Source organism: Lithobates pipiens, unplaced genomic scaffold, assembly GCF_037356315.1.
Source record: "Lithobates pipiens isolate NorthernLeopardFrog02 unplaced genomic scaffold, aLitPip1_a1.2 Scaffold_22, whole genome shotgun sequence".
Taxonomy (NCBI): domain Eukaryota; kingdom Metazoa; phylum Chordata; class Amphibia; order Anura; family Ranidae; genus Lithobates; species Lithobates pipiens.
In genome coordinates, this window is record NW_027507784.1 from 148,111,010 (window position 1) to 148,131,235 (window position 20,226).

At 39.2% G+C, this 20,226-nt stretch overlaps 1 protein-coding gene across 3 annotated transcripts in view; it reads right to left on the bottom strand.

Moving 5' to 3' along the window:
• VPS8 (VPS8 subunit of CORVET complex) overlaps positions 1 to 20,226 on the bottom strand; it is a 350,033-nt gene that overhangs the window by 298,645 nt on the left and 31,162 nt on the right. For all 3 annotated transcript variants that reach the window (XM_077448451.1, XM_077448450.1, XM_077448449.1), the window contains exons 8-12: positions 11,834 to 11,958; positions 8,492 to 8,578; positions 5,457 to 5,524; positions 3,200 to 3,353; positions 337 to 396 (exon numbers count right to left, since the gene is read on the bottom strand). In XM_077448451.1, the coding sequence (XP_077304577.1) occupies positions 337 to 396; positions 3,200 to 3,353; positions 5,457 to 5,524; positions 8,492 to 8,578; positions 11,834 to 11,958 (494 nt within the window). The remainder of the gene's footprint in view (positions 1 to 336; positions 397 to 3,199; positions 3,354 to 5,456; positions 5,525 to 8,491; positions 8,579 to 11,833; positions 11,959 to 20,226) is intronic.

The following is a 20,226-nucleotide window of genomic DNA, read 5'->3' on the forward strand; positions in this document are numbered from 1 at the left end:
TCCTCCAAATCAGCAATTAATGATGGATTAAAGAAAATGGAAAATAGGTGTTTCGATTTCCTGCCGAGTTGCCAATTTTGGCAGGACAGAGGCAACAACTTTCCCCCTTCACGTTTGGTGCCCATTTGTGTATGTTTACATTTGAGTCATTTTCTGGTACCCATTGAGGGAAGTCTATTTGCATTGGGAGCTGCCTCCCCAAGCCAGTGAGCTTGGAAAGAAAATCGATGTATGCATCAAATATGATTGTTTGACTAAGCATATAAATCTCAATGCTCCTCAAATAGTTCTTCCAAATTACTCATTAGCTTTTTGGGGTCAGGGAAGACCACTTACTCGTCCATAAGGAAAAGTCATCCAAACTTTCAGAGATGGCTTCAAGCCAATTACCAGTATCTGTAGGAGGAACAAGAAGAAGCATTAACAATGTATTCATCTGCAGGGTCAATGCAATTTACTAAATAAAGTCATTTTGTGTGAATCTTCAATGACCTTGCATCTAAAGATTTCCCAGATTTACTTTAGGTATATAATTTAAAAAATATCAATAAGCAGTACTGTCAGTATTACTGTATTTGTAAGATTCAAATAGAAAGTACATTCAACAAGGCAGATTAAAGAAAGCAAAGTATTACATTTATATCAGGCAAGCAAAATTTTAGTCTGATCCATCTTTAAACCACTAAAACAAAAATGTGTGCAACCAATATACTTTAAATGCAGGAACTCACATATATTGAGTACTGATATGTTTGTGGCCTGATAAAATATTCTGTTGCAGAATATGTAAACCCAACATTTCATATTCTTGATATGTCTGCTGTACCATGTAGTTGTATGAAAATGTATCCTATTCTCTTTGTATGGTTTCCTTTGTGTGAAACCCCTGGTGTTCCTGCCAGTTCCTCTGCTTTCCTATTAAAAACTGGCCATGCTAGGAATGATTTTTATATTAATTGCTGTTACAAGGATAGGAGGAAATGCCCACATCCCTAGTGAAATAGACTACTGGACCGGACCCTCATAGTGGGATTTTAAAGGGCATGAACTCCAAAAGATGTTAAAAAAAAAAAAAAATCATACAACTTTATTGGAACATATACAACAGATCAAATAAAAAACTAATGACATGGTTTACAATTCATTAAATCTAGGGCTGTTACCGATTAAAATTTTCATGTTCGATTTCTTTAAATAGATTAATCTAATCACTAATTTTGATTAATTATAACATGCAGATCAAACTACTTTTAGCTGATCTCCTTGCATTGCAACTCTGCATTAGTCAGTGGTAAATGTGGTATACACTATATACAATCACCCGACACTACTTAGTTTCCACAATTCATGACTTAACTTCACAGTTCACACAAATACGTTTTAAATTCAAACTGTAGCATTGAAGTTTTTTCCACAGTAGCGTGATAATCCCTCCACCTCCGGTCTAACTAATTACTTTTACCTTATGGCATGGACCCCTGTGCAAACAGGTGGTTATGCAAGCGGGTATCAAAAGGGTTAACGTGGACCATAAACTTCCCTCACGTCTCTTTAGATCTCAGCAAGGATGCCAGGTCATGGGTAGAAAGAAAAGATCTAAGTGCTCACCGCTTAAGTATAAGATTTCATTTTTGTGTTCAAACACAAACTACTCACATAAAGAAGATAAAAACACAGCATGTAAAGCCGACAGTCGTGTTAGTTCCGTAGGGCAGCATCGGGTGACGTCATGCATAGCTCCTCCCCCGTACGCATTACATTCAATCAGAACTCCGACATCACCGGAGTCCGCTGACGTCGATGTCCGTGACGTCACCGGATCTCCGACGGAACTCCCAGAAGCCGACGGAGAGGTGAGTACTGATCAAAATAATTTTGCTCGATCAAAATAATTAATCGAGAAATTAATCTTTAATTTCCACAGTCCTAATTAAATCTAATTGGTAATTGTACAAAAAGTAACCACAATATCACTGTCCACGTGGACCAAACGCATTTTAAAGGATTCAAGTTTTTTTCTCTTCTTCAGGGGTAAGTGGTTGCAAAAGGCAAAACTTATCATGTAAATATAAGCATGAGCACAGTGTGGCCAGCTCTCTAGTTATACTGAGGCCTGTGGCCTGCTCTCCTCCAATGATCAGACTTGTCCAGATACCCCACCGCACAGCCATGCACAGGGAAGACCAGTGTACTGCTGCTTCTCCTCCCCCAGCTCTTATGCAGCTGAGAGGGAATGTGATTACTTATAAAAAAGGAGGGAAAAAATGTATCTTTTTTTATATTTATACAAAAATGTTTTGCCTTTCATTTCCATTTTAAACTGAATGGGTTATTTTACTTGGTGATCGATTCCATATACTTAAAAGTTAGTGTTGGATTTTCAGTTTAGAAGGGTCAAGGTATAACTAACCAAAACTTTCTAATTTAGTTTCATGTAGCGTAAGAAATCTTTAGAACCCAAAGCAGCCTTTTATTTGCCGCCTGGGTCCCAATTCAGAGATTTCTATTCATTTACTGTCCTGGGAACACAAAAAAAAAAAAAGTGAGAGGAAATATGCTTAAAGTGCAGAGAAATCTCTTCCTTAACAGCTCTCACAACAAAGAAAAAGGACTGCCAGGACTGAACTCATTAAAAAGCACAGAGACCCAGGATTGCTCTTTTTCCAATAAAGATCTTGATATACCTAAATTAATTAGAGGGAACATGTAGTAAGAGAGATACAGAGTGCACTTTTGCTGATCTTTCACTGAAAACACTAATTGTCTGGCTGTCTGTGATACTTTGAGATATTAACCTGTAACAAGCATGTGGATCTGGAAAGTCAGAGTGAAGTCTGGGTTTTTTATTTTTTTATCTGTATACTTATTCCATGGCAGTAAATGAAGCCACTGGATCTAGATGAAAGGCCCAGCTAGTAATTATACCTAGTGTTAAGAAGAAAGCACATTCTTCTGTGTTTGTTTGTTTTTTAAACAAACTAAGATAAATACATGTAGGGCCATTTTACATTCTCCTAGGTAATGATAGGGAAATGACTATATGACATGGATATATATTAATTTATCCTGTACATTGGAACTTTATGCTCCAGTAAAGACGCTAAAAGCAGCACTTCCCAAGCAGATACTTAATAATGAGGACCAAGATACACCGTTGTGCTCCATTTGGTTGTATTTCTGTATATTAGTGTTCTTATACCTTAGTCAAGGATGCCATGGCCAATAGAGAGTACTGGGCAATAGAGTGATCTCTCAGTTCAGCTTTTGTATGCAAAGGCTCAATACAGCAAACTTCTCCCTTGGATCCACTGAACAGACATCTGGATTCACAGCTTCTCACTCCCATTACTCGCCTGTAACACAAAACAAGTGGTGATTTTCTTTTAAGCACAGAACTGTGCAAAGCCAACTAGGGCCAGATAAGGTAAACATCTATATCTATATATCTACATATATATCTATATATATCTATAATGCTATTTCAGAGAGGCTGTATGTTATTTTTGTTTAAATATATATATATATAAACAATGGTAGAAAAAAAGCCCCAATTTTTATAGGAAAACTCAAATTTCATTAAAACATGATAAAACTTCTAACATAATTGATACATAATTTTGTAATTTAATATCTTTTTCCTGTCTGTAGTCAGATCTAATTTTCCTAATCTGGCAGAAGAACATCATTTCTAATTCTACAGCAGAAACGGAGGAGCTGATCAATATAGCCCCACCAAATTCACCCATACGTGGGCATGCTGGTTCCGCTACTCTGACTCTTTGTAACCATGACCCCCCCCATCCTTGATCAAATCCAATCTGACTAGTCTCCTTCCCTTCCAGTATACATGAGAGGCGGAGAGCCTCTTTTCATTCTTCCTTTCTTTCTATCATTTGTCTCAGCCCATTGGCCTTATTTCTCACATATTTGGATTACAATTAGCTACTTACACTCCCCCTTCTTTGTCCCCTCCCTAGACACTCTCCCTTTGTCTTCTTCCTTGCTCCTTTTTTCATGTTCAAAATCGTATTTTGTCCTTGCCCCCTATAGCTTATCATAGAGAAGATGCAATACAGATCCACCCGACTCTACCAGGTTATAAGATATCAACTTTAATTCACTGCTATACACAATTGCAGACCTCTAACCTACAGCTCATAACAATTGGAGGTTTGTACCTGAAGACTCCCTTAATCTGAAACTTCTTTCATGAAAAGATGTTTATTGTTCAAAGTCCTTCCTCTTTGTTGGCTTACAAATTTGCTTAGGGATACTTCTCTAAGTAAACACACACCATTTTCTCACTGTTTTATTACTAATGGTTGTGTAACATAATGCACCCACTTATACATTTGTACTGATGTAATGTTGCATATGTATATGTCAATGTTTCCAAAAAAATGCTGGTAAAGAATTTCTAATTCCTTGTCACCATATTCGGTTTGTAGAGAGATCTTGCCCAAATCTTCTCTTTGCCACTTGCTAATGTGACATGTAGCTTGAGCAGGTGACTATAATCCTGCATCCTAATAATAGAATGGCAAAGACAAAATTCAAACTAGTCTCTCAATCAGGTGATTGATAAGAGGTAAGATGGTAATGCTAAAAGTATGTGGAGTCTCTGACATTAGCGAAAACCAAGCCTCTACCAAGATGGCCATCCCACCAAGATAAACAGTGCAGAACAAGGCATGGTAAGTCAGTAATGGGGAAAAGATCATCTACAATGGGACCACAGGCAATACCAGTGACAACTCTTTGCCCTATGCCTTCCTTTTAGGGCACAGATTCCAGAGCTCAAGTTCTTAAATTATCAAAGAATTGGTAGAGAGGATTTTTGTTAAATACCTTATAAGCAATATACAACATCTGTAAATTGTATTCACAAATTTTAACCTGTATAACACAATATAGTGCTCACTTTAAGCAAAGTGGGAGTTCTACAATATTAAGTTGTTATTAAGTTCTAAAATATTAAGTTCTACAATTTTTTTTTGTGATAATAATAACTATATGGATATTTGACAGCTATATCTGTAACAGTTGTTAGACCAAGTCTGTCCCTACAGCACCATCTAGTGGCAGCATGATTAATTTACCCCACAGTTTTAAAATGTATCATGGTGAAACACAGCCAAAACCAGTAACAGAGAAAATATCAGATTAGGTCACAGACAGGGAGCCAAATTGGGACAAATTAGAAAGCCTGTTAGTGCGGGCAGTACCACAAACCTATGCCTAAGTCAACCAACTGCCATTAACGTTTGACTGCATTACAAACATCACACCGCATGAATTTTTACAGGATAGCATAGTACAACAGCATACCATAGTAAACATATGGTTACTGATTGTATTGCCAAAATTTTCAATGGCTCTTTAGAAGGTGAGAAAATACAATAATATACACAAAAGAAACAAAGAGGCCAAAGAACTAATAAAAAAAAAAAACTTACTTGAAAGTCAGTTCAAATACAGATCCTCCACTGTCATTGCAGATCGCAAGAGTTGGGTCATCTGTAAACTAAGCAAAAAACACAGGATTGGCTAAGTGGTTAGTTCTTTTGCCTAGCAGCACTAAGATCATAGGTCTGAATCCCAGTTTGCATGTTCTCCATGTGTGAGTTTCCTCTGGGTAAACCGGTTTCCCCCCTCACTCCAAAATGCTGGTAGATTAATTGGATCCTATCTAAATTGGACCTAGTATGTGTATGTATGAATGTGAGTTAGGGACTTCAGATGTAAGCTCCTTGAGGGCAGGGACTGGTGTAAATGTACAATATATATAAGTAAAGCACTGTATAAATTGACGGTGCTTTAAAAGTACCTTTAACAAATAAAATATATAAAAAACACAGCTTGGTTGATTATTCTCATCTAGCTTATATAAAGAAGCAAAGAAAAGCAATGTGTGCACTAATGTATCCATGAATGCTACAAGTAAAATGCAGCATTTTATTTTAGATTTAGTTTAGAAAATGCTTTATAGATGATCTCACATAGATGACTGTTTACATTATAAGAATTAAAATCTTTAAAAATTAAAATTTGATCAGTGAATTATACAACAATTTTTTCAATCTATGGTTATTTGCTTATTTCTTTACCTTTTTCAGGTTTTAAAACATAATAAAATTTAACCGATCCCAAAAGATTGAATTTAATTATATTATTGCATGCAGGCATACAGGTTTCTATCCCCCACTACTGGAAAACGATGAGAATGGAGCCTCATTACCATCCTTATCCTCTCTTATATTCCCTTCAGCACCAACATGGTGCTTCCAGTACGGTAAAAAAAAATAATGTGGCTTCAAAACATCAGCTCGGTGCAGATGGGTATTAAGAGTTCGTACAAGAAAGGGGGAGTGTTATGTGCAACTTATCCCCCAACAAATGTAAGGCCCCTTGCACACTAGGGATTTCCCAGAGTTTTAGTGCACCCAGGAAAAAGAGGTGCAGTCTATACCCCTACTGCCTGTGAAAGACTATGGTAGGCTGAAATACACTCTGACTGGATGGGGCCAAACACTGTAAGCAGTGGTGCTCGTATTTAGTGCCATACACCTAGAATGCAGGTATACTACATCCTGGGCATAAGTCCCTGGCATAGATTTTGACAAGCTACAACAGTAGGGCTGAATGCTGCAGCACCTGCCTCCCAAGCACACAAAAACTCAGGAATTGGATACACGCTGGCTAAACGCCTAGTGTGCAAGGGGCCTAAAGTGTGTGTAAATAAAGAATGTGATAAAAACAACCTTAAAGTATAATTAAAGTTCACTCCTTGGTCATCACTCACCTCGACTCCTGCAACTCCCCCCCCATGGGATTACCTTTACATAGGATCCCCCCCCCCCCATCAGTCCATCATAAATGCTGCTGCCAGGCTCATCCACCTTACCAACTGTTCAGTGTCTGCTACTCCTCTGTCAATCCCTCCACTGGCTTCTGCTTACCCAATAAATTGAATTTAAAATACTAACAACTTCTTACAAAGCCATCCACAACTCAGCCCCCAGCTTCATCACTAACCTAGTCTCAAACTAGCAACCTAATTGTTCTCTTCATTCCCAAGACCTCCTACTCTGTTTGATTTTAGACAACCCCTGAAAACCCTTCTCTTCAGGAGAAGCCTATCGGCCCTCACCTAACAACTGAACTTTTATTTTCTCCATCAGCTCATTCCCCACAGTTGTTACCTTTTGTATCTCTTGACCCTTCCTCCTAGATTGTAAGCTCTAATGAGCAGGGCCCTCCGATTCCTACTGCATTAAATTGTATTTTTTGTTTTTTTGGACAGCTTTAAGGTGGATTAGAACACCGGTTACATTTTTTTCTGCTGTCTGTGCTCTCATTAGGGAGATTCTCTATTTGTTGTGTTTACAATTATCATTGAAAGTAAAAGAAAATCTGACATTTTGGGTTGTCCCCAGAAAAGCAGTACAGGGGAAATGTTCCAATGAGACAAAGATGGCAAAAGAAAAATCTTTCAGGGGTTCTAACCACCCCTTATTCTACCCAAAAGGGGAAAAAATGCCTATAGTTCTACTTTAGTTTTGACATTGGACTTTTTTCAAAAATCTTTTTGAAGTTATTCTACCCAAAAGGGGAAAAAATGTCTATAGTTCTACTTTAGTTTTGACATTGGACCTTTTTCAAAAATCTTTTTGAAGTTTTAAAGTCTATAGTATTTTGTGCCATCATGCCTCACAATGACTGAATTTCTGTAGGATTCAGTGCAATAAGAGGATTGTGGACTTCTCAGGGAGTCACACAGTTTGGTTGACATGCTATCATTTTTAAGTTGTTTAACAGTGATTACTGCTTCTATCGTTTTTTTCTTAGCCTAGAAGAGCTCAGAGAACTGGATCACCTGAATGGTTTGAGTGACTCACCTTTAAGGCAGATTTGTTTTATTCTATCATCCAATTATCAGTGATTTTGACCCAATTTCACTACATACATTGATTTTTATCCAGTAACTAACACAGTATTGGTCATCAAACATAAAACAAGGAGACAATTAAGTAGAAGTCTTCCTCTACTTGTTTCCGTGCAATGGTTTTATTGAACTGTCAATAGGAGGAGAGGATTCATCAAATTGTTCCACATTTTTTAGTATAAGTGATCAGATGGATTGATGGATAGTTTAAGTAGAAGTTGGATCTCTTGACTCTTGTTTTTTATAAGCAAGATATCAGAGAATCTGACTATTGCACTATATGAGACATTATATTGATGGATATTGTTTATTCATATGAAGCGCTGTTAATGCTTGGTTTTAAATTAGGCATATATATTGTTTATTGATTTGTATTTTATAATAGCGGCTGAAAGTGCAGTGAATTTGTTACATTAGAGCGCTGGGATCAGGACTACTTGGTATTTCTGACTTTTATTTGTTAATAAAACAAGAAGGGATTCTCACACCGCAAAACTATCAATCACAGCGCAGCCTGTAGTGTGAAAAGAACAATAATATAGATACCTTAATGTGCAGAATGGCTGTCCCAGGTGGGTGGGCATCAGTTATAGATCGCAGGAGCTTCCCGCTAGCCAGATCCCACATCGTAATCTGATAGAGCAGGACATTCAAAAGATTAATTATGTGCACAAACCTCTAACACAAATACCCCTACTTCAAGCTGCAGTTCTATATCATAGTCTAAACTACAAAACTTCAAATATTGACTTTGCTATTCTGGCTATTGTTTATGTTGGTACACTGCAGATAATTTATATTTGTTCAGTAAAACTAAACTGTCACACCGTATTTCAAATAAGAATTCCAGGATGCAAAAACGAACTGCTGGAACAGTGGAATAAAACATCAAGGTAATCTAATCTTTACCATTTCAAATAAATCAGCATTACATATAGTGTGTTTAATATTTAATATTAACGTAATATTGCTCAAATCTGCTCACTTTGCTGCAACTTTTTAGATTGAACAACAGTTCAATTGCTCGCTCGTCCCTCCCCCCGTAGACAGTGGCGCTCAAGCGCCTGCGTCATCGACAGTGGCGCGCAGGTGCACTGAGCGTGCCGCTGCTAACGGCGATAATGCCATTAGTGGAGACTCCCGGCGTGCATGCGCGGGAGTGACGTCATCACGGCTCTGGCCAATCACAGCGCTGGAGCCAGGATACCCGGAAGGAAGATGGACATCGCTGGCTCCTGTGTCAGGTAATTGATGCATAGTAGCCCGTTATGCTTTACCTTTGCAGGAAAACAAAGAGGAAGTAAAACCCTTCAGGGTTTACTTCCTCTTTAATGTATGCAGTTTGGCACCTACACTGATAGAGTGTGCATCACATTTTATACGATATATTTTCTACCAGCGCAGCGTATTCTATTTATATATTTGCTTTGGCATTATTTGTGAGACATGTTTCACGCTAGCAGCTGGGTTTTCTATTTTTCTATTTAAGCATCTAGTAGTGGTGGCTCACAGGACCCCCCTTTTTTATTGAGCTCCCTAAATTGCTCCCTGAGCCAGAACAGAGGATATAAGGTGTCCCTGAGTCTCCTGCAGCTCCCAGGTGATCAAAATCATATCCTGGGCACCACTAGTTCTTTCAGAGGGGCTCGGGAGGCTGTAGCATGAATGAACTATTTTTTTTTTAAGTATCCATGCTAGCGGATTACCATCATTCAGTGCTGCATTTTATGAAAATTAGATTAAGTTTCCGACCGAGCTGGCTCGGCAGAGTGATATCACAGGGCACTCGAGTCAGCAGAACAGTCAGTCGGCAGCTTCTTCACTGCCTGCCTCCTTCAGCAAGTAGGTGCTAAGAAGTGGGCAGGCTTCTTCAAACAAATCAATTAATATGGGATATATACTGAGACCCCCCATTATGGATATACTGAGAGACCCCCTATTTTATTAAAAGGGGTTCTCAGTATATCCCATAATAGGGGTCTCTCAGTATATATCCCATATGGGGATGAGGGGTCTCTCTAACTCTCAGTCAGTATAAACCCCTAGGGTGTCTCTCATGGTACATGCCATAATAGAGTCTCTTCCCCTATTATGGGATAAACTAGTAATGAGAGACAGCTTAATATAGGATATAGTGGGAGTGGGAGGTCCCTATATGGGATATATACTGAGTGACCCCTATTATGGGATATACTAAGAGGCCCCCTATTATGGGTTATACTGAGAGACCCCCTATTATATTATAGGGGGTCTCTCAGTATATCTCATAATAGGGGGTCTCTCAGTTTAACCCATATTAAGGGGTCTTATGAGAAGTGGAAGTGGTCAAAAAGGAAGGGCGGGGTCTGGCGCCCCACCATCTTAAAACATCACCAGCCACCACTGCATAGTTTATAGTAAACCATAAGGCCCGTACAAATCGGGTGAACATTTTTGCCTGAGGAACAATCGTATGATTTTCTGATAGTGTGTAAACAACTTTCGTCAGTCAATTCCGACCTACTGAATGAAAATTCCTGAAGGGACAAACTCCAAATTATTTTCCATATGGGAGGAAAATTTGAGATTTTCGTTTAATGTGTACCGTTTTTCATACAAGAAATATCAGATACAAAGACTATGCGTAATCAGAAGGAACATATAACAAAATAAAAGCCCTTGTCGTATGATAATTTTTGTACATTATTTCTATCCTCGGTTCCGACTTGCTGTGAAACAGAGGAAAAACAGCTGATTGTTTGCCCGATTTTCTCATAGTGTTTTTAGGGATGAGCTCAGGTGTGTTCAGATCCTAGTCAGAACCCACTTGAGCAAACCTGACAGTAATCTTTCATCTGTACTGTGCCAGCCATAAACGATCGAGGCATTCCCACCCTGCAGCTACATACAGTTGTGCTCAAAAGTTTGCATACCCTGGCAGAAATTGTGAAATTTTGGCATGAATATTGAAAATATTACTGATCATGCCAAAAAACTGTCTTATTTAAGGATAGCAATCACGTGAAGCCATTTATTATCACATAGTTTTTTGTATCCTTTTTAAATCATAATCATAACAGAAATCACCCAAATGGCCCTGATAAAAAGTTTGCATACCCTGGAGTGTTTGGCTTTGGTACAGACACAGAAGGTGGCACACAGGTTAAAATGGCAAGGATATCCAAAGCCCTGAATATGCCAGTCAGTACTGTTCAATCACTTAAGAAGTGGAAAATGTGGGCATCTCTTGATATCAAGCCAAGGTCAGGTAGATCAAGAAAGATTTTTAAGATATTTAAGAAAAAGAAACGCATGTATGTTTTATTTCTCTTTAGTTTCACCTAAACTCAGTTCAGAACTATTACCATTTCTGCCTTTTGATTATGTTTTAAAGTGTGTAGGGTATCAAATCTTTTTTCTTTTAAATAATTATTTTGCAAGCAAAGGACAAAGTGACACTAGAGTATTAAAATTACTGTTTGGCATTGTCGTAAAAAAAATCTGAAAACACCATATACAATTTTTACCATTGAGAAAAGCGATCCTAAAATAAATGTCTGAAAGAAATTGGAAAAAAAAAACCCCACTATGGTGGAGATTTACTAAAACTGGTGCACACAGAATCCGGTGCAGCTATGCATAGTAACCAACCAGCTTCCAGGTTTTATTGCCAAAGGTTAATTGAACAAGCTGAAGTTTGGTGCAGCTGTGAATAGTAACCAATCAGCTTCTAACTTCAGCTTGTTTAATTAAACTTGCCATTTAAACTGGCAATAAAACCTTGAAGCTGATTGGTTTTAGTAAATCTCCCTCTATATGGCCAGCATTATCATTTTGCCTGGATCTATAGAGCATAAGTAAAATACTAAGAGATAAATACAAAGGAGGTTGAACGTAAAATTACCGTACCTGTCCTTTTGCAAAGCCACAGAGAAGTCTGGAACAGTCATTGTTGATGCTTAAAGCTGAAACAGCACCATATTGTGCGCCCACCGCCGTGCTTCCCAGACAGAGACGGAGGGCTTGGTTTGCATCTGTAGAAAAGTTTAAACTTTAACGCCAGCGATACTTAGCATCATTAAAACAATTACCATACTATATGCATGCCTAGCTGAAGGCTTCAGAAAATAATTCAGATACACATGGTAATACAGGGAGTATATTACGCGATGTAAACACTGTTTCGACTTTGCTTAACCAGTGACAGATTAAGGTAGACTAGGGCCCTAAGGATTGTAACAAAGTTGGCAAACCCTCATCCCTTTATTGACCTGAATAAGTATTGCAATAGGCACAGAAAAGCTACCCAAATCTGCACTAGTTGTACTGGGACGGCCAGTCCCCTCAGATAGCGCCTACAAGTACATCATCCCTTGTGAAGTGTCAGGCGGGTGCACATCTTTGACTAATTCTGCTATTCCACTCGTTTAAGACTGTGGCTAGACACCTTGGGCATTCACCAGGCCCTAGCCCTCTCCCTTAAGTGATGGTAACCACTCAGGATTAGACCATTTTCCTAAAAGAATGCCTGGTCACAGAGCTTTGTAGTAGTGAGTTAAACCCCAGAGCTTCTGGATTTACCCTGTAAAATCTTTTTTACAGAGTGCAAAAATTAAGAATTGTCTAAATAATTTAATATAAGTATATTAACAGACAGGGTAGAATATGATGTTTTAGAAGCAGAACTAGAGGTGAAAGGAAAAGTGTGACCATGGAAATCAAAAATAAGCAGCACTGTTTTATGCATGATGAAAGAAAGTTTAAAATGGAAGTTGCATAGTGATGGATCAAACGAAAACAAAATATATATTTCATGCTACTAATTAACATGAGAAAATATATTACTGAAACCTGTTGTTGAAGATATTTACATGTAAAGCTGTCCAACTGGCATCCCATGGGACCTTCTTTTGCATTAGGTAAGCCTCCAGAGCAGGTCTTTCAGGCTTTAGGGGGCCAGACTGTGGCTAGTGGGTGTAGAAAATGCCCTGGTATCAGTGCCCCATCATTGCTTTTAATAAGAGAAAGAGTGCCTTCATTGGTAATATCAATGAAAAGACTATTGCCCCATTGATGATGTCAGTAGGGGGAATGGTGCCCCATCACTGGTGTAAGTTGGTGCAATAGAGCTCCAAGGGCCAGATAAAGGGAAGCAAAGGTCCACATCTGGCCCCTGGGCCACCGTTTGAAGATCACTGCTCCAGTGGAAAACTGACTGCACATTAAGAAAAGCTGCAATTTCCCCAAAATCACAAAAGAAACATTTCCCTAGAATTATGCTGGCCATACACTATATGAACAATCAGCCAGTCAAGTTCAGTGTAAACAAATCGGTTGTTTACAGCGAACGACTCTACTATCATGCAGTTTCAAAAATGTTGTATGATAAATTGTTCTAATGCCACACTATGTGACGATTTAACATTCGAGAAATTGGTTTGGGGAAGAAAATTTGACCTTTCACATCTGTACATTTCCTGTGGGGGGTAGTCGATAGTTTATTAAATATACATTTTTTATCGTGTTCATTTGCGCAGCGAATTTTCATTTATTCACTATGGAATGTGTAGATGAAATACAATAAAGAAAAAGCATTGCTATTGCAATGCTGGGGTTGCATCAGTGCTTTTTTATCACTGTCCATCATCGCCATCTGAGAATCAAGGGTTTATCAAATACCACCAAAAGAAAGCTCTATTTGTGGAAAAAAAATTATAAAAATGTAATTTAGGTACAGCGTTGCATGACCACGCAATTGTCATTCAAAATGGGACAGCACTGAAAGCTGAAAATTGGCCTGGACAGGAAGGGTGCTCAGTATTGAAGTGGTTAATAGAAAAGGGCTATGAGGAGAAAGAACTTGTTATTCGTGTTATTAAAGAAGTTTCAAATGTGGAACAGTGTAGTTTGCTGAGAAGGGATTCAGCACGTGCTTCAATAACTAAGGATGATCATCAGTTATCCTGTATTACTACTTTTCCTAGCCATCATGGTTAGATCAATACATTTTTTCAGAAACACTGGAAAGTCCTAAAAAAAATTATAGGATTCTGGGGCCAATATTACTAGCGCATCCTAGGATTAACTTTTGAAAAGCCCAAACTCTAATGCCGCGTACACACAATCGGAATTCTCGTCGGAAAAAGCTCTGATGGTTTTCCCGACAGAATTCCGACGGGAATGCTGTCTTGCCTACACACGGTCACACCAAATTCCGATCATTTATAAAGTAATGACGTACAACATGTACGACGGGATTAGAAAAAGGAAGTTCAATAGCCAGTAGCCAACTGCTTCTGTCTCGTAGTTTAATCTGAGCATGCGTGATTTTTGGCGTGTCGGAATTGCATACACATGATCAGAATTTCCGATAGAAAGTTTTTCCGTCGGGAAAATTGAGAACATGCTATCAATTTTTGGCTGCCAGAAATTCAGACAGCTAAATTCCGATGGAGCATACACACGGTCGCATTTTCCGATGAAAAGCTCTCATCGGTCTTTTTCTGGCCGGAATTCCGCGTACGCGGCATTAGAGAACTTGTAGCAGCGAATGTGGTCAAAACCCCTTTTAAAATCTCTCTATTTGGTAGCTTAAAGGGTTTCTTTCCCTGCCGGAGGTGTAAAATGTGTATGAACATTAGGAAGAATACTATTAGAACAAAGTCCTTTGTTTCACACAGTACATCTAAGCCCTATGATGTTGATCATTTCGGCTCATGTAACACTAAAGGTGTAGTCTATATTTTACAATGTCCATGTGGGACTCAGTATGCGGGAAGAACCTCACGGCCATTGTGTGTTCAAATCAACAAACATTTGAATAATATACGTAAAGTGTACAAAAGGACACAGTTTGTCAAAATATTATTGTTTCCACCATGACAGAGATCCTTCCTCTCTAAAATTGGTTGGCATTGATCGTTATTCTCCACACTGGAAAGAAAGTAATTTTATAAAAGGGTATCTTGGGATTAGAAACCCGCTGGATATTTCAGCTTAAAACTTATAGATCCTATGGGAACAATATAGAGCGAGATCATAACAGCTTTAATAATAGTTATTTTCTTTTAAATTTAGTCTTTGTATGATTTTTTTTATTGTTTTCTTGTGATGTTTGTAAAAGCTCATTCACCCAGGGGATCCATACTGTATATGTGTATTTTTTAATGTAATTTTTATTTTTTTCATATTTTTGTATTTTCCTTTTTTTTGTGTATAAGTTATATTTCTTTTAGACCACAAGATGGCGTTGGTCGGGATGGCTATTCATCTTTCTGTTAAGTGTATTTTTTTCCTAAGACGAGTGGCCATGTCTTTTTTCTGACCACATGATGTTATTGGAAGATATGATTATTCTTATACCTTCTTCTTAATGGCATATGATGGTGCCAATATGGAAGTTCACTTGTCACACTTGGTTGGCCTCTATTGTAGTCTCCTTTTGGAAGCTGTTTTTGTCCTTCTTTATCCTCTATTGCAGTGGTCATCAACCCTGTCCTCAGGGCCCACTAACAGGCCAGTTTGCCAGGCCTGATGCGAAACATGGCCAGTAGAAGAGGACCCCTACAGGGCGTTTGGAGCTACCGGCCTGGGTATACATGCTGTATTGATTTCTCTCATCCGAGATCCACAACATTTGATATCAGGCACATTTGAGGTGGAGGATCACAAGATTGTTTTGAATATTCCTTGCGCCATCTTGTTGATAAGGGTGAATTCAGGAATCTGCATAACGATTTTCTTTGGTGGATGGACTTTGGAACTTATTTGCATTTCTCACGAACATTTTAAGTTGGATTTTCCTTATATCAGCACTTATTGAGTATATCCATTTTTTTCTGGTAGCACACTGGTTTTAAGGGTATATGTTTAGAATTCCTTTGTATTCAGATGTATAGTTGGTGCAGCTCTGTATATACAGCATCTCACAAAAGTGAGTACACCCCTCACATTTTTGTAAATATTTTATTATATCTTTTTATGTGACAACACTGAAGAAATTACACTTTGCTACAATGTAAAGTAGTGAGTGTGTTGAGTTATTTTGAGGAGACAGCAAATTTATACACTGTTATACAAGCTGTACACTCACTATTTTACATTGTAGCAAACTGTAGTTTCTTCAGTGCGGTCACATGAAAAGATATAATAAAATATTTACAAAAATGTGAAGGATGTACTCACTTTTGTTAGATACTGTAGGGTATCACACTGAGTGCAAAATAACATTTTTTCATTTAAAAACTAGTATGGTGTGCTGAGACAGCGGCCCCAATATTGCAATCAATACAAATATCTTTAAAACAACAGGATTTTACTTCAACACAAAAGGATGCATCTAACATATCCAATATTTCTCAGAAATGCATGCAGTGCATTCCCATACCTTTGCCTTCTCCGTTCCACAAGGTGAGGGAAAGGGACAGAGAGAAAGTTAAATATTACTACAACCAAAGAAGGATTCTTCGGAATGAAACTATAATTTGACAACAATTAGAGACAAAAGATATATATAGAAAGGGCTATTGGTCAGCAATATGATTTAGTAGAAAAAGGTACCACATCCCAGTTACATGAACATAGAGAAGAAAAGGGGAGAAACTAAATTACTAGGGGACTGGAGGGTAACCAACCCCCGGGATTTTTAAATCGGTACCACATATGTGAGAACAATATATTAAATTAAAACCAAAAAAGTTTTATTGAATAAACAAAATACATCTTATAAATAAAAGAGAGACATTTATCTCCATATACATATGGATAAACCTAAATGAATATACAAACACTGGTGCAGATTCCACAGAATTCCACAATTTTTCCACATTTGTATATCAGTGAGCCTGCATTGTTTCTTTCCTACATGTTTCGCTCTTCTGAGCTTCCTCAGGACATTGCAGCAACTAATGATGTGCAGAGAGAACTGAAAATATACAAAAACAGAATAAATATTCAAACTGGACATAGAGAGTATCAGGGGGTACATCACCCTCCCTCCTCACCCCCCCTCTCTTTCAGAAGCAAAAGGAGAAGGAGGAAGGCCCTCCATGTCCACCTTGCATAGGTACAATAAATAGTTTCAATAGATAATTATACTTAGATCTTGTAATTAGACCAGAGCAATAATTAAATACATCTAAACAGGACATATCAATTGTAAAAAAAGAAAGAATTGTACACAGAAGGAAAACATATTTTTCTACATCACAAAAAGGCATTCCATTTAAATAGATGCAATCCCAATTTTTTGAAGCATATAATGTTGTAGTAATATAGTTCTACACTATTAAAGATTACAATTTAGGTGAAGAATAATAAAAATAAAACAAAATAAAATAAAAAATAAAATAAAATGAAACTAGAATAAAACAAATTAAATTAGACATAAGGCCTCTTACCCCTGAATTAATGAAAATGTTTGTCGTTTGTCAATCCTCTGAATAATCGTTGGTAAATAAACAAAGACCCCCACCAAGTCAGAAGGAGTATGAGGAGAACACCCTTAGGGATCCCTGGTATTTCCCAAGAGCCTGCAGAGGCACGAGAGTAAAGATATATTTCATCTAAGTTGAGCTCCAGCATTTTTTGGGTATCCATAAATATTTAACCACTTGGGATCCGCGCTATTGCCAAATGACGGCATTAGCGCGGATCTACTTTTCCGGGACTACGTCTATTGACGTCGTCCCGGGTACGAGCGGCCTGCGCGCGCCCTGAGGGGCGCGCGCGGCGCGCTCTGTGATCGGCGAGTCCGTGAGACTCGCCTGATCACCGATCCGTGCTAGGGGTCGATCCCGACCCCTTATCACGTGATCAGCTGTCAGCCAATGACAGCTGATCATGTGATAGAACGGAGCCGGTAATCGGCTATTATTCCTCCTCGCGCTGACAGCGCGAGGAGAGAAAAAAAAAGCCGATCACCAGCGGCCGTGATCGGGACATCAGTCCCGATCACGGCCAGCAATACAGCTGACCACCTGCCCCCTGCCAGTGCCCACCTGCCCACCGCAGTGCCATCCTGAATAAAAGTAAGTGCCCCCCATCAGTGCCCATAGTGCCCACAGTGCCACCCACAGTGCCATCCAGCAGTGCCACCAACAGTGCCACCCACAGTGCCTCAAAGGTGCTGCACCCCAGTGCCGCCCATCAGTGCCCAGCAGTGCCGCCCATCAGTGCCCAGCAGTGCCGCCCATCAGTGCCCAGCAGTGCCACCTATCAGAGCCACCTATCAGTGCCCATCAGTCCCATCTATCAGTGGTACCTATCAGTGCCCATCCGTGCCACCCATCCGTGCCACTTATCCGTGCCACCCATCCATGCCATCTTATCTGTGCCCATCTTTGCCCAGTGCCACCTTATCTGTGCCCATCGGTGCCGCCTTATCTGTGCCTATTAGTGCCGCCTTAACTATGCCTATCAGTGCCCACCAGTGCAGCCTATCAGTGCCCACCAATGCAGCCTATCAGTGCCCACCAATGCAGCCCATCAGTGCCCACCAATGCAGCCCATCAGTGCCCACCAATGCAGCCCATCAGTGCCCACCAATGCAGCCCATCAGTGCCGCCTAATCAGCGCACTTCAATGAAGGAGAAAAATGACCCGTTTGCAAAATTTTATAACAAACTATTAAAACATGATTTTTTTTTTTTTTTTTTGCATCTTTTTTTGTTTGTTTAGAAAAAAATAAAACTCCGAGCTGTAACTAAATACCACCAAAAGAAAGCTCTATTTGTGGGAAAAAAATGATAAAAATTTCATTTGGGTACAGTGTTGTATGCCCGCGCAATTGTCATTCAAAGTGCATCAGCGCTGAAAGCTGAAAATTGGTCTGGGACTGAGGGGGGTTTAAGTGCCCAGTAAGCAAGTGGTTAATGTAAATGCATACCTTGGATGAATCCAGATAAAGAATCAAATTTGGACCAGTTCATAAAGCCAGGTAAAATAGTGATCCATATATTGTCAGATATTAATTATGAATAGTAAAATTCAGCAGAAAGGGCAATCGTCTATGCCAATCTGAGAAATAAGATGAAGGGGAAACAGAAAGCTAAAGCCCCACATCAAAAAATATACCCTCCTTCTAATATACTATGAGGGTGATCATTGTCCCCTAGATTCGTACCTGTTTGTGGCAAATACTGTTGAAATTACATATGGAAATGTTGAATCATCAGCGGAGCTCGTCACAGTCAGTTCCCGTCCGCTGCCTAAACAGCACTGACGAGTTTGGTGTTTTTATCTCGTGGCTCCAGCCCGGTAGCGTCTGACGTCACTACCGGGCTGCGGGCATGTCTTCCGGAGGAATTTCCTTGCTGCGCGTGTTGGTTTTACTGCGCATGCGCGAACGACGTGAAATACGTCGTTACGGCGCATCCGCCATTTTGCAACCTGGCTGGAGTCAAGGAGTGTGCCCACACCTCTCTCACCGGACCTGCGCTGAAGGTATAACCTACACCCTTCAGCAACAGATCACCACGATGGAAAAAGGCGACTATGCCTAAATGGAATAGCCGGATCGAGCATATGCAAATCAAACGGAGAAGAGGATGACAGAAAGAAAAAAGATAAATACAATCCTCTGCCCTTCCGTCAGCCTCTATATGTAAACCCCGATTTTCAGAATAGTAACGAAAAGAGTATTTGCAATATGTGGGTTGCAACACAAAAACCTCCTAATTAGAATAGGGGCAACTTTGGCCTATGACCTATCCAACCAGTTATGGATCTGGCCAGGCTTGCCCCTATTCTAATTAGGAGGTTTTTGTGTTGCAACCCACATATTGCAAATACTCTTTTCGTTACTATTCTGAAAATCGGGGTTTACATATAGAGGCTGCCGGGCTGGAGCCACGAGATAAAAACACCAAACCCGTCAGTGCTGTTTAGGCAGCGGACGGGAACTGACTGTGACGAGCTCCGCTGATGATTCAACATTTCCATATGGAATTTCAACAGTATTTGCCACAAACAGGTACGAATCTAGGGGACAATGATCACCCTCATAGTATATTAGAAGAAGGAGGGTATATTTTTTGATGTGGGGCTTTAGCTTTCTGTTTCCCCTTCATCTTATTTCTCAGATTGGCATAGACGATTGCCCTTTCTGCTGAATTTTACTATTCATAATTAATATCTGACAATATATGGATCACTATTTTACCTGGCTTTATGAACTGGTCCAAATTTGATTCTTTATCTGGATTCATCCCAGGTATGCATTTACATTAAATATTTATGGCTACCCAAAAAATGCTGGAGCTCAACTTAGATAAAATATATCTTTACTCTCGTGCCTCTGCAGG